At 41.3% G+C, this 12,400-nt stretch overlaps 1 protein-coding gene across 5 annotated transcripts in view; it reads right to left on the bottom strand.

The window, feature by feature from the left end:
* LOC309702946 (ADAMTS-like protein 1) overlaps positions 1-12,400 on the bottom strand; it is a 104,997-nt gene that overhangs the window by 19,390 nt on the left and 73,207 nt on the right. For 4 of the 5 annotated variants that reach the window (XM_082527596.1, XM_082527597.1, XM_082527599.1 and 1 more), the window contains 9 exons: positions 8,897-8,942; positions 8,348-8,584; positions 6,951-7,077; positions 6,223-6,297; positions 5,071-5,228; positions 2,077-2,188; positions 1,766-1,904; positions 1,635-1,685; positions 1,326-1,530 (listed from right to left, as the gene is read on the bottom strand). In XM_082527596.1, the coding sequence (XP_082383722.1) occupies positions 1,326-1,530; positions 1,635-1,685; positions 1,766-1,904; positions 2,077-2,188; positions 5,071-5,228; positions 6,223-6,297; positions 6,951-7,077; positions 8,348-8,584; positions 8,897-8,942 (1,150 nt within the window). Of the gene's footprint in view, positions 1-1,325; positions 1,531-1,634; positions 1,686-1,765; positions 1,905-2,076; positions 2,189-5,070; positions 5,229-6,212; positions 6,298-6,950; positions 7,078-8,347; positions 8,585-8,896; positions 8,943-12,400 lie in introns of those variants that run through there. The other variant, XM_082527600.1, reaches the window with a different exon arrangement.

Genomic DNA, 12,400 nt, shown 5'->3' with positions numbered 1-12,400 from the left:
AGGGAGGTACAGAAAGAGTCCTTCCAAAATCCCAGCAGCTCTCTGCTCGGGAGCGAACTTTGTCTATCCTCTGCCAAAACAAGCATTTTAAAGGCAGAGGGAGAATGTGCTAGATAAACAACATCCCAGGTTTTTAGGAGGCCACAAATCTGGCTCGCTACATTTCTATATGAGCCCATTCAACTGGTGAGGTAGAAAATTTCCCAGGAGGAAGATACAACATTTATGGTAGGATTGGTTAATGTAACAGCAGCTCTAAGAATTAAAGCAAAATAGCTAAGCTGACCAGGAGGGTTAGGTTGATCCAGATGCAGTGCCTTGATCATTTCAATGTGCAATGGTTCAGAAAGGAAATTTATTCAGAGGGATCACACTGGCTGCGGTGTCACTGGGTTTTTGTATGTTGCCCATTCGGAACACATCATATGTTTACAAGCCTCATAAATACACCACATACAAGACGTTACATGACTCTCTTGACTTTTTGGGACCCCTAACCTCCGATTGCACTTCTTCCATTAAGAGTCTTGGAGTTATTTTTGACAATGCTTTTAAACTTGATAAACAAATCAGCTCTGTAGTTAAGGGATCTTTTTATCATTTACGGATTTTAGCCAAAGTCAAGTCTTACCTTTGCAGGAACGATCTAGAAAGAGTGGTCCATGCTTTTATTACTTCACGGCTGGACTACTGTAATTCCCTCTATGCTGGCCTAGATCGTTCCTGTCTACATCGCCTTCAACTGGTGCAGAACGCTGCCGCTCGCCTGTTGACCGGTTCAAAAAAAGAGACCACATCACTCCGGTTCTCTGCTCTCTCCACTGGCTCCCAGTTGCTTTTAGGATTGATTTTAAAATCTTACTGCTGGCTTTTAAGGTTTTAAATGGCACTGCACCTTCTTACCTGTCAGAACTCCTTAGTACTTATCGCCCCAGGAGATCTTTGAGGTCAGCCGATCTGATGCTTTTAGATGTTCCCAGGTATAAATTAAAGACAAAGGGAGAGAGGGCGTTTGCTGTGGCTGCACCCAGACTGTGGAACAGTTTACCTCCTCACGTCAGATTCTCCAAAAGCCTAGAAACTTTTAAAACTGCTCTTAAAACTCACCTCTTTTCATTGGCTTTTAGAAAGGTTTAATTTATTTGTTTATTTATTTTTTATTTGATCAGCGAGGTGTTTTACGAAATTGTGTTCTATTGTATTTTTATCTGTATTTACTGTACAGCACTTTGGTCAGCCTTGGTTGTTTTTAAATGTGCTCTATAAATAAACTTGACTTGACTTGACTTGACAGAAGAATTTCAACAGTAGAAATGTTCACATACTGGTGACCACTCCTGTGCCAGCCAGGTGGGACAGTCAAATGTGTTGCAGGGCTGCAGGATAGCTGTTTTGGGAGAGTAAAGACACTTCCACTCCTCTGTGGGAGTGATGGTCCCCTGCATGTCCTCCTCCACACACGATACCAAGCGACTCTGGATGCCCCCGCCGCAAGAGGTGGAACAGGCCGTCCAGGGGCTGCTCTCCCATCTGACATCATGAAAGGTGACATCATAAAGTGACTGACGGTTATTAGCAGATGTCAGGATTTGTATTGTGTGCCTCTGTGTGTTACTAGGTAGTCGGGCATGTACCGAGGCAGGGGGTGGTATTGGTCATATGGCATAATTTCCTTGTAGCCGTCACTAAAAAGTCAGAAACAGTAAATTAGGGTTTGCTTTCACAAAAAGTCCAATTTAATCCTCTTTAAGTTCTGCTTTCCAACCTGTCCAGGCACAGCTCCATGTTGCACTCCTGCAGTTTGGGTTTGGGTTTGACATTCTCCGGGTAGTAATGGCAATACTGGTCTACAACCACCCGTCCGCTCCGTAGATCATAGCACTCTGCTGAGGTTAGCTGGTAACCTGCAGGCCAGCAAATATCAGAGACCATCAAGAGAGATCTAGTAGGACAACGATTCAATAGGCTTTTAATAAATATCTGTGAATTAAACGGATCCTGTTTTTAAACCAAACCTGCTATCGGTCGAGTGAAAATGCTGCAGGCTGCTATTGTGATTTTCAAAATGCTGCTTACCTCCACCGCACGTGACGGAGCACGGGAAAAAGTCGGTCTCTCTCCAGCGGTGGATGATGGGCTGGTAGTAGATGTACTGGACCACGCTGTCTGTACCACCCGTAAACTGCACCTACAGAAACGTTGTTCAGATATAATCAGCATTTCTTGTCATCACTATCAGTGTAGCGGGTGACTGCAGTATTTACACTGCACGGCTCACACTTTCCTTCTCATTAGACAGATTAAAAAACAGATTTTTTTAAAGATAGTGTATCAAACTAAGAGGCAAAGAGAGACTCATCCTGGGCTTCTTGGGGTGTTAATTGAACTTTGTTGTAGCCATGACAACCTAATAGGGCTGCTATATAGAATCAAATAATTTGTTAAAACTGACTTTGCGTCCACAGAATTTTAATTAATTGATTTATTTATTTAGCCTTAGTTTTTAGTGATTAGCTTTCTTTCTTAACACTTTCCTGATTTAAAAACAAGACCTTATTGATTAAAAATGAATATGGAAGTGATTACAAACTGCACTGCAGTTCCTGTAATCACTGACTGAGGCTGGTTCCAGTAGTGAGCTAAATTACACAGATGGCCCTCTGTATGGTGAAAAGTCCAGCTTTAAAAGAGAAATAGAGATGTTTACAGCTTCCCTTTGGAAGCTTTGGTCTCAAGAAAATAATATTCACCCTGCAATACTTCACTTTAATTCACTTTAATTACTGAAACAACAAACTGCCGTTTCTCATTGAAACTGATGTCGTTCTGTAGAAATTTTGCTTTATGTACTGTGTTGGAATTACCAAACAAGGGAAGCACTAAAAAAAGAAAATATGGGACTAACCAGTGTCTCACCCTACTCGGGCTCCTAGCATGTATGAACATCCTAAGTGACTTTTTTCTTGAATTATTCTCAAGATAATTTAGAAACTTGACCTACGTTTCGTTTTGTAATCATGTTGTACAATGACATTGCCCATGTTTATCTGCAAGCCACAAGGCTCCATGTGGAGAAGGCTCTATAAACGCAACATGCTCAAAGAATTTGGCCTTTGGAAACCTAAAGTGTACATATCTGCACAGCTACTAGCTAAAATATTATAATGAAATCCTCTTAAGAGACAAAATAATTCATAAACTGCTGGATCAGAGGAAACATTTTCTTAGAGCTCTGCTTTAATAAAATAAAGAATAAAGGCTGTTTTAATAGATTAAGAATTAGAACAGTCCTTATTTTAACAGAGTAATAGAACACAATAATAGAATAAGTACGTCCATGTCTGTCCGTGTTTTCTTAGCCTTTTATTTCATTTGCTTTGAAAAAAAGCCCAAAGACGCATTTTAGCAGCAGCACGTATAAATCAGACTTGACGACCGCTCTTTCGTATTCATGTATTTACTGTGGAAAGACTGTCTGGCAACTTTTTAATGTGATTTTCCATTTGTCCAAACCTTTTTCCAGCGGAGTGATATGAGCTGGCTGTCCGCCTCGTGACAGATTCGAAAATTATCCATTTAAAGCTTCTCAGATTTCGTTCTCGACAGTTCCTCGTTATTGTCCCATCCCGACTTGTGTTTATGAGGGAGGAAGTTTTCGCAGGCTCGTGGCTGTATAACCTTTAACGCCCACTCACTTGCCCTAGTCTGGGAATTTGTGCTCACATGTGGGCCTGAAGCAGAAAAACACGTCACAGCCACTGTGGCACGTCACTGCTCGTTGTATTAACTAGGCTTATGCGCTGTTATGTAATAACACATTTCTAATCAGATTTTTTGGAGTTATTCAAAGTTTGAGACTTTACCGTGAGTCAAGTACAAGTTTCAGTAAGCGGCACTTACACCACAGAGGAGCGGTGAGGAGCTCGGAGGCTCTGAATGTTTGTGCTACTGTGTGAATGCATGGCACACAGCTCAAACACATTTTCAAAGTGAACAATTGCACAAAAAGAATTGTTTGAATTTCACATTTAAAAGTGTCACACTCAAATATCTTTAAAACACATGAAATCAAAGCTGCTTTAAACTTTGCTGCTGTGAGACGTTCACCAGGAGTTCATGCGAAAAAAATAAAAACTGGCCGCACCACTTTCAGGAGATTGCATGACAAAAACAACAGTTTTGACTCAAACTGCACCAAAGACACCAAAAAGGGAATGAGGGTGATTGATTTGCAAGCACGCAGGTCTGCTGAGGCGCTGCTGGTTTTAACTTCCTGTGAAGAAAGTCAGAGAGGTGACCCGTTTATCTCCCCGGAATTTCTAAAATTATTATTATTATTATTTTCTTTTCTTTTCTTTTCTTTTTGCTTTCAGTGGTGCTTTTGTCCACTTGATGAATTACCATTCGGTTTTGGTGCCTGAGAAAATTAACATTAACATTTAACAAGTAGTGCAGTGAGCTGACTGGAACAATTTTGCATTAAAGAAACCAATGCAGAGCCTGTTCTAGAAAACATATCTGCAGAAAATCATGGCAAGTTTTCAAAGAGGACATCTACAAGGATGGATTTACTGATTGCAGAACAGGGCAATTGTGGTTTGCAGCTTTCTTCTGACGACTTCTTCGAATATAAATCAACTAAAGCAAGCGTGTGGCTGGGAGGGTGATGACATTTTGTATTAGTAGTAATTTGTGTCGGGTCCTCGTTTTTTCATGCAGATTCAAAGACCTGTTTGAGGGTCAAAACTTGGGTTTTGAAGCTAAAGTTTAGGCTGGGGCTTGTATAAATATGCTGGTTAAACTTAACAGTAAGGAATGCATTGATGTTAATGAATGTTCTCACAAAGACAGCCAAATATGTCACACCCTGTTTCACCTTGGTAATACAAAACAATATTTAGAGAAAATATGAGATCTGTCCTTCCTCAGGTCCCCGGCAAGACACCCGTCAAGCCTGAAGTAGAACAGATGGACAATTCGGAAATTTCTCAAATTTTTAACAAGATGATGACAAATACTGGCTGCTGTAGCCTGAAAGAAAAAGAGATGTGCATTAATGTCAGCGCTTACTTTGACTGTGAAGTCAGCTCCGAGTGGGCCAGTGATTCTCAGGACTTCTTTATCTGAAAGTTTCTGGTAGTCCACGGTGGTGTTCTCTATGTAGTACTGCCCGGGTCTATCCAAGACCAGTTCATCTCTTACCCCTTGTAGAGTCTTACTCTCCATGTCTGAAGGTAAAAAAACAAACAATTAAAGTCTCAATATGTGCAAAGAGAAGACAAACAGGTGTGGCCACTGCCTGCCACAAAATCTTTCTTTTAATTTTTACATTTTTTTTATATTTTATGAGTAAAGTTCTTAAGTTCTGGAGCTGTGATTAAAATGTTGATCACAGACCCTTCAGTCAGACCCAGCGACACACAAAGAGCTCAGACTGGGTGCTGTGGTCACTCTATCACTGTGATGAGGCTAACGTAGCCAGCATGCTTTCCCCTCACTGACCTCACTTTATCCCTGTCTATACAGGATCTTGTGTAACTTCAGTGTTGATGCTTAAAGAAAATAAAAAATACAGAGATACATGGGAACAAGTGGTGACCACCAGGCAACACATGGTTACAATCAAGATGCTGGAGGGCAAAATGGATAGGGGGGGTGGAAATATCTAATGAAAAAGCTGTCCATTCAGAAGATGATCTGGAAACTAGCCACTGAGCAAAGGACAGGCACAGAGGTGAAACATTTGTTATCCATTTGATCCGGTGAGGATTTGATGCCAGGACTTTGACATCAGTGAATTTCCCTGGAAGCCTTATGTCTTCTCAGAGCCAGAGCAAAGGGAAGAAACACGTATCTCTTCTGGTTAGTCTGCTCTGGGCTACTTTTAAAACGAGTCTTTATTAGAGAGGCCAAAATGTAATATCTTTTGGAAATCAGAGTAAAAGATCGATCATAGATTGCTATTAGTGTGAAACATTCATTTCAAGGCCTGCCAAGTACAATCTTCTGTTTTCTGTTATGAAAATGTCACCACCGTGTCTGTTTCACTGTTTTTGCATCGGAGCATGCTAAAAACATAACACGCCGTGCAGAAAAGTCAGAGCGGTGCGGTGAACTCATGTTCAGTGTGTAGTATTTGACAAATGAAAGAGCACTGCCAAACACAGAGATCATGCTCAGCTGTTTTGGATGGAAGGGCACCCTGGACCTACCAGGACTTACACAAGTGATCCGGGCCTTTCAGGATCAGACGCACGTGACGACTCTTGTAAGGGATGGTGACCACTGTGTCCTCAGCTTGAACAAAAACAAAGAAACAGTACCAATCACTACATCAATATATGACACAAATGCTAAAAACGAGCGACTTATGACTCAGACACGCTAGAGTAGAAAAAGGATGGCAACCTTCTTGTGACTAGGAAAAGTTGGTGGTTGCAATTCATTTCAAAATAGTGCAATCAGTTGCAGCAACTAGCTAGTCGCTCAGACGTGCAACACTTTCAGCCTCGAGGTGATTGAGGAGGTCCCATGGTGAGATGCAACTTGTCTCCAAACAGTTGCAGTCTGACTGGAATTGATTGCAGTCACTCTCAGACAGAAAGTTTAGAAAATATCTGCTGTCTAGTTTATATACGTAGACAGATTGTCAAGATACTGCAATCAATCTAGGCTGGTCTGCAACAAATCCAGAAGTTGCAGTAACAGAAGTTACTCTGAAGACGGCGTCTGACTGCGAGCGGTCACAGACATGGTTCCCATCTTCAAAGCAGCTATTTTAAAGGCATGGAGGCAGGTATCCCAAGCTGTGTGCCCTGCTGATTGGGCTTAGTTATAACTCTTGTTTATAGTCTGTGTGGTGAACAAGTATATCTGCTCGAGGACCTCTTTAGCTCAGCAATTACTTCTTTATTTAATAAAAATTGTAAAAAAGAGTAGCAATGCTTTACTTTTTCCTGAAGAATGCTGGGATTTGTAGTGTCCCCGCACAAGCCTGCAGGACGAGCCATCTCCATTGCAGACTCCACAGTTGTCCTCGGTCGCAGTGCTTCCAAGCTCATGATCACAACCTACAATCTGGAAAACACAGGAAGCACGAAAAACTTTGAGACATCACAAATGACACGCACAGTCACCTCACTTTTAGAGCCTGAAAGACCTTCTACCTTCTTAGTTTTGAGGACAAGATAGCAGGGAAGATTTTCTGCAACAACACAAAAGTAAAGAGAAAGGATATGATATCATGAAGCACTCCAGCTGGTTCTGTTGGAGCTTCAGTACCATTTAAGTGTTACCATGAAGCGATTCAAACAACCCTCTGGTCTCCTCAATATTCATTCATTGAATTACTAAGACGCCATCCATAGTTGAATGGTGGATATTTCGTTTTGCAGTTTCTGTCAGCAAGACAAAACCAAAAACCGCAATATCATTGTAAGCATTGTAAGGGAGACACTTCTGAGTCTCTGCAGACACGATGCCCTGGGACATAATTCCATTCAACCCCAGAAAATGCATTGCAAAATATTTCCTGGGCTGTCAGTCAAACGCTAAATCTAAAGGAATACTCATTGGATATTCATTTGTAAAGCAGATGTCGTGATGCTAGTGCTGTAAGGTAGTCCACTGTGGTCCTCTTGAGATTTACGTCTTAGCTTTTGCTCCCAAATGCACGATATTGAAATTTGAATATTGAAAAAAATTGCGTACCAGTGTTGACAGGAGTACTGTACTGCGACAACATTAGAACCACTGGTCTAATACTGTGTAGGCTCCCCTTATTCCACAAACAGCTTTAGCCCATCAAAGTCTCTGAGGCTACTGCGGTATCAGACACACTGACAGCACATCGTTTAAAGACGGGGGCCTCGGCGGACTTGTTGGACTTGTTTTTCCAGGACATCCCACAAATGTTCACTCGAATTAAGATCTGGGGAAGTTCACACCTTGATCCTAAACCTATTTGAGAGTATTGTTGCAGGGGTGTAGTGGTCTGTGAAAATGTTTAAGCAGATTGTACATGTCAAAGTAATGCCACATGAATACCAGGACCCAAGGTTGCCAATCAAAGAGCTGCACAGAGCATCACACTGACTTCACTTGCCTTACTAGCTTAATCTAAACTTTTTACAACACACTGGGATATATTTACTTTGGAAGATCAACTTTTCAGTTATTTTTAAGGTGAGCTGATCTTAAATATAAGGATTTGCTTAGTTTACTGAAAAAAAGAAGTTTTTATATGCAAGTCCCACAAGATGTACATCTTGGCTTCAAAAATTAAAAGAAATAAACCAAAATTCTTGATGACTTCAAAGCAATTGAGGTTCATGACATGGTTACTGACCTGGCAGATACCACTGATGCACATGTCCAAAGACTCTGTGTAACAGCGTGTCCCATCCAGCACCTTGGGCGCCAGCTCCACCACAAGGCCTGAGCCCTTGGCTTTGCATTTGAGAGCACACGGGTTGTCTGGATCGTTGTATACCGGCAGCCACTCGTGGTACTGGTCCTGGTATTGCTCATCTGCGTGAGCTGAACACTGCTGGGCACGGAAATCACCGGCATCTGAAGGGCAATCCTGAGGGACATTAAAACATATTTAAAAATATTTTACATTCTTGAAAAAGGCAGGGCGAATGAAGTCTTGCATCTCTAAATGTGTATGTGGGAAGAAGACTGCTGCATGAAATTAGCAGAATAAATGGAAACAGAAGAAGTTTGATGCAACTTCTTACTTTCTCTCAAACAGCAAGATCCCAAATCACTGAATTACACCCCGTACCCATAAATCTTTTAGACACAATTTGCCATATCAGTTTTACTTCTTCAATAAAAACACTTGAAAGCTGTGTCGACATCCACGACACAAAGATGAGTGGGTTCAACTTACCACATTGCTGCATGTGCGATATTTGATATTCTGTCCTTCGCAAGTCCTACAGAAGGAAAAAAAATGAAACCATGGGTAAATAGGCCGTGGGAGAGAATGATAAAACAAACCATAACATGAACCAGTCATCATCATCTGAAGGAGCTGGTGTTATATCCAGTGACTCTTCCCTCATTATTCATATTGAAAATTATAGAGCTGATGTGGCAACCCACGAACATAAGTCTGTGGTGCGTTTGCAAAGCTTTAACAGCGTATTTCACACAAAGTAACTGTGCATAATTATCCAGTGGCACGCTGAAGATGACAAATGAAGCTGATAAAAACTGCAGTTCCTGAAATGACCACTTGAGGGTGGCTCACAAAGCATTTAAAAGACTGGAATAAAGCCCAACGACACAGAAGAAATAAACATTAACAGCCTTCATAAACAATTGTACAGGGCTACATTGTTTAAAATTGTTATCATTGAGACTTAAAGTTATCAAAGTTCTGAGCACGACTGCTTTGACTGAAAGGCAAGAACAGCAGCAGAGTGGCCAAGTAGTCTCTAGCTATCTGTTAGTGAACTGGACCACTGTTTGTGGCATTGGTGCCTTTTGAAGAACTTCAATGCAATTATTTGATGAATAATTTAACTTTCTGTGCTGCTAACTGTACTTACAACCTGCCCAGCTGGTTGTTGTTTGTGGATTTCCAGCACTTGCTGCATTAGATTGCACTGTGATGGACAAATTCTGCAAAACGCATAAAACTGTGTTATTTCTTTACCTTTTGCATTTTCATTTATTGGCTACTATATATGCCGATAACAGCAAATAGCTATTATTTCCCCTGCAGTCAGGCTCTAGTTCAGTTTCCACACTCGACATATGTTCCTCCATTCTCTGCGATATGAATAATCTTTATAGACAATTTGACTTCAAGCTTATTACTTGTAAAAGAAAATCTCAAAAATCTAAAGCTTTAACACGAGTTTCACAACATTTAAAAATAGGAGCCCCATTTTCTCTGTGTGTCTGAAAAAATGCAAAGCTGCACGCAGTAGTAACGCAGACAGAGTAAAGCCCTCCAGCCTGCGTCTGCTGAACAGATTGGAGCAGTTTGGATCACGACTCCCTGCATGACAGTCTGCTTTGTCTCTGCCCAAATTATCGAGCTAACCACTTATTGAAAATGAGGATTTCTTTGTGCTTTGATGCAGAGTGATGATAAACCATTGATGGTGACTATGATAGGGCAATTATCAAAGACCCCAGTGGAAACTAATCAAATGGTATTCTTTTGGGAAGTTAAGAGGAATTCCAGTGTCACTGGCCCTTAGCTAATCTGGAATCATGATTGGAGACGTCACTGACTTTGGACTCAGCAGTGAACGAAGGCTTAAGGTTTTTTACAATGTTATTCCAGAGAATGGAGGGAGTGGATGTGGACCATGTGGCATGGCAAGAACATTAGAACCTGTGACGAATCCAGACGGTCCCCTCTGCCAAATCAAACAGTAGGCCATGGGGCCTGAACCCCTAACAAGAGACTTTCAAAGACCAAGAGTTGAGAGACAGGTAGCTAAGATCTGGATCAGCGTGGAAACTCACACTGGGACAAGCAATATATAAACGAGACATAAAGAGGCAAAGGGAATAAAATGAATTTCCCTTTTCATTTCCTTTTGATTTTAGAAGCTCTAAAGTGGAGGCTAAGCAGACGTAGGGCCAGGACATGGGATTCATCATGGCGTCATCATAGGTTAGGGAAAAATAACTCGGTTGAAATATCAGAAGTCTTGGAGCACATAAAACATAACTCACAAACTGTGACCCCAAACACAAAAAGACAACTACAGAGAGTGCGCTCATTAGTTAACTGCACGAGACTCAACAAAGACTAAAAGTACCATCTATAGCATTAAACAGAAAAAAGGAAAATCTACTGTAACCATAAAAAAATTGGGCTAGTATTGGATACGCAGTAAAATTCATCCGGCCCATAATGTCCATATATATGTCATCAACTCTTCTCGCAAGATTGAAAGTAATTGCACGCAGGGCTCCAAAACCCATGCCACAATATTGATACACTTGAGGCATGTGGGCACACAAAAATGTAGCTGATTTGCTAACGCCTAAAATATGCTCAAGCTATGAGCTCTGCTATTGATCAGTTTAGGAAAGCTAAGAGTTTACTGTTTATCTCAGGAGGATAACGAGAAGCTGAAAAAGATGGAACAAAGAGCATAACAGAGGCCAGAGTATCATGAGATTAGGCAAAAATATTGCAGTTGTCAGTGAAATTAATCATGATATATTTTGTCTTTTTATTCATTTGTAGGGCAGAGCTGTAGGTCTACTACTGTTAGGAATATTACTAAAAAGGATGGAGGTGTTAATAACACAGCATGGACCACACAGAGTGATTCCCAAGGCTGTAAAAGAGACATAATCTTGGTTGCTAGGCCAACCTTAATTTCACATTTCATTGCCCTGGAGAAATTTCACTTTCACCCACTTTTGCCTTTAAAAAGTTGCGGCATGCCTTCACAGCCTAATGTCACTTCATGTCACCCACTGTATAATTTCAGTACATACGTGACCGCATTGCTACAGGAAACATCTCCTGCCTACAGTTGTTGATATTTACTTCCCATTGGTGTCATGGTGACAAACGACACAGTCAAATTCTTTGTGAATTTCTTCTAAACAAAGTTGAGGTTGGATCTTTCTTTTTTTCTTTTTAATAACATATACAGATTAATATTTTCCTGCCTAGTGCTTCATTAATATTGGAGCAGCACTTTTTCTTGCCATGACATCTAATCCATATGTTCACACTTGGATCCAACCAGCTATGCTGCTGTTAATAAAGAAGCCGGCGATCAAGTGCAGTAACTTGTGTGGATAGAAGTAATGAAGGCCAGGCAATCTGCGGATAGTCTGTACTTCTGCACATGCCCTTTCGAGAGGTTAACTAACTCTGGTGTGTTTTGCAGTAGCAATAAGTGCCCTGTATGTGCGTGTGTGCATTAAAAAGTCAGAGAGTTGGAATGGTATTGGTTTGGAGGGTGTTGCAGACCTATTTCCAGCTCCCTTTTCCAAAGAGTCTCACACACACACACACACACACACACACACACACACACACACACACACACACACACACACACACATACACATACACAAGGGGCCTTGTGCTATGCTTTTTAATGATGCCGTTTGATCTGCTACCCGAGGCCAGGCTACGACTCCCTCATTCCCACGCAAGAGCGGGGTGAGGTGGGACAAGGTGGAACGAAGCCTCCTACCATTTGCTCAAGAGCTCCATACATTATGGCAACTGCCAGAGTTGGTAAACAAACCTGCCTGGACTTAGAGGAGGCGGAGAATGTACATCAACACATACACACGCTGCCTATGTCCCGTATGAAGCTCAAGCCCCAAACACCTCTTAACAAGTCAATTACTCCTGAGGTTTGTCTGACCAAAATATTCTGGGCAGGCAAAGAGAAGT

Source organism: Aulonocara stuartgranti, assembly GCF_965226115.1.
Source record: "Aulonocara stuartgranti genome assembly, chromosome: 3".
Taxonomy (NCBI): Eukaryota; Metazoa; Chordata; class Actinopteri; order Cichliformes; family Cichlidae; genus Aulonocara; species Aulonocara stuartgranti.
The sequence above is the reverse complement of the archived record's forward strand: the minus strand, read 5'-3'. Positions and strand labels throughout refer to the sequence as shown.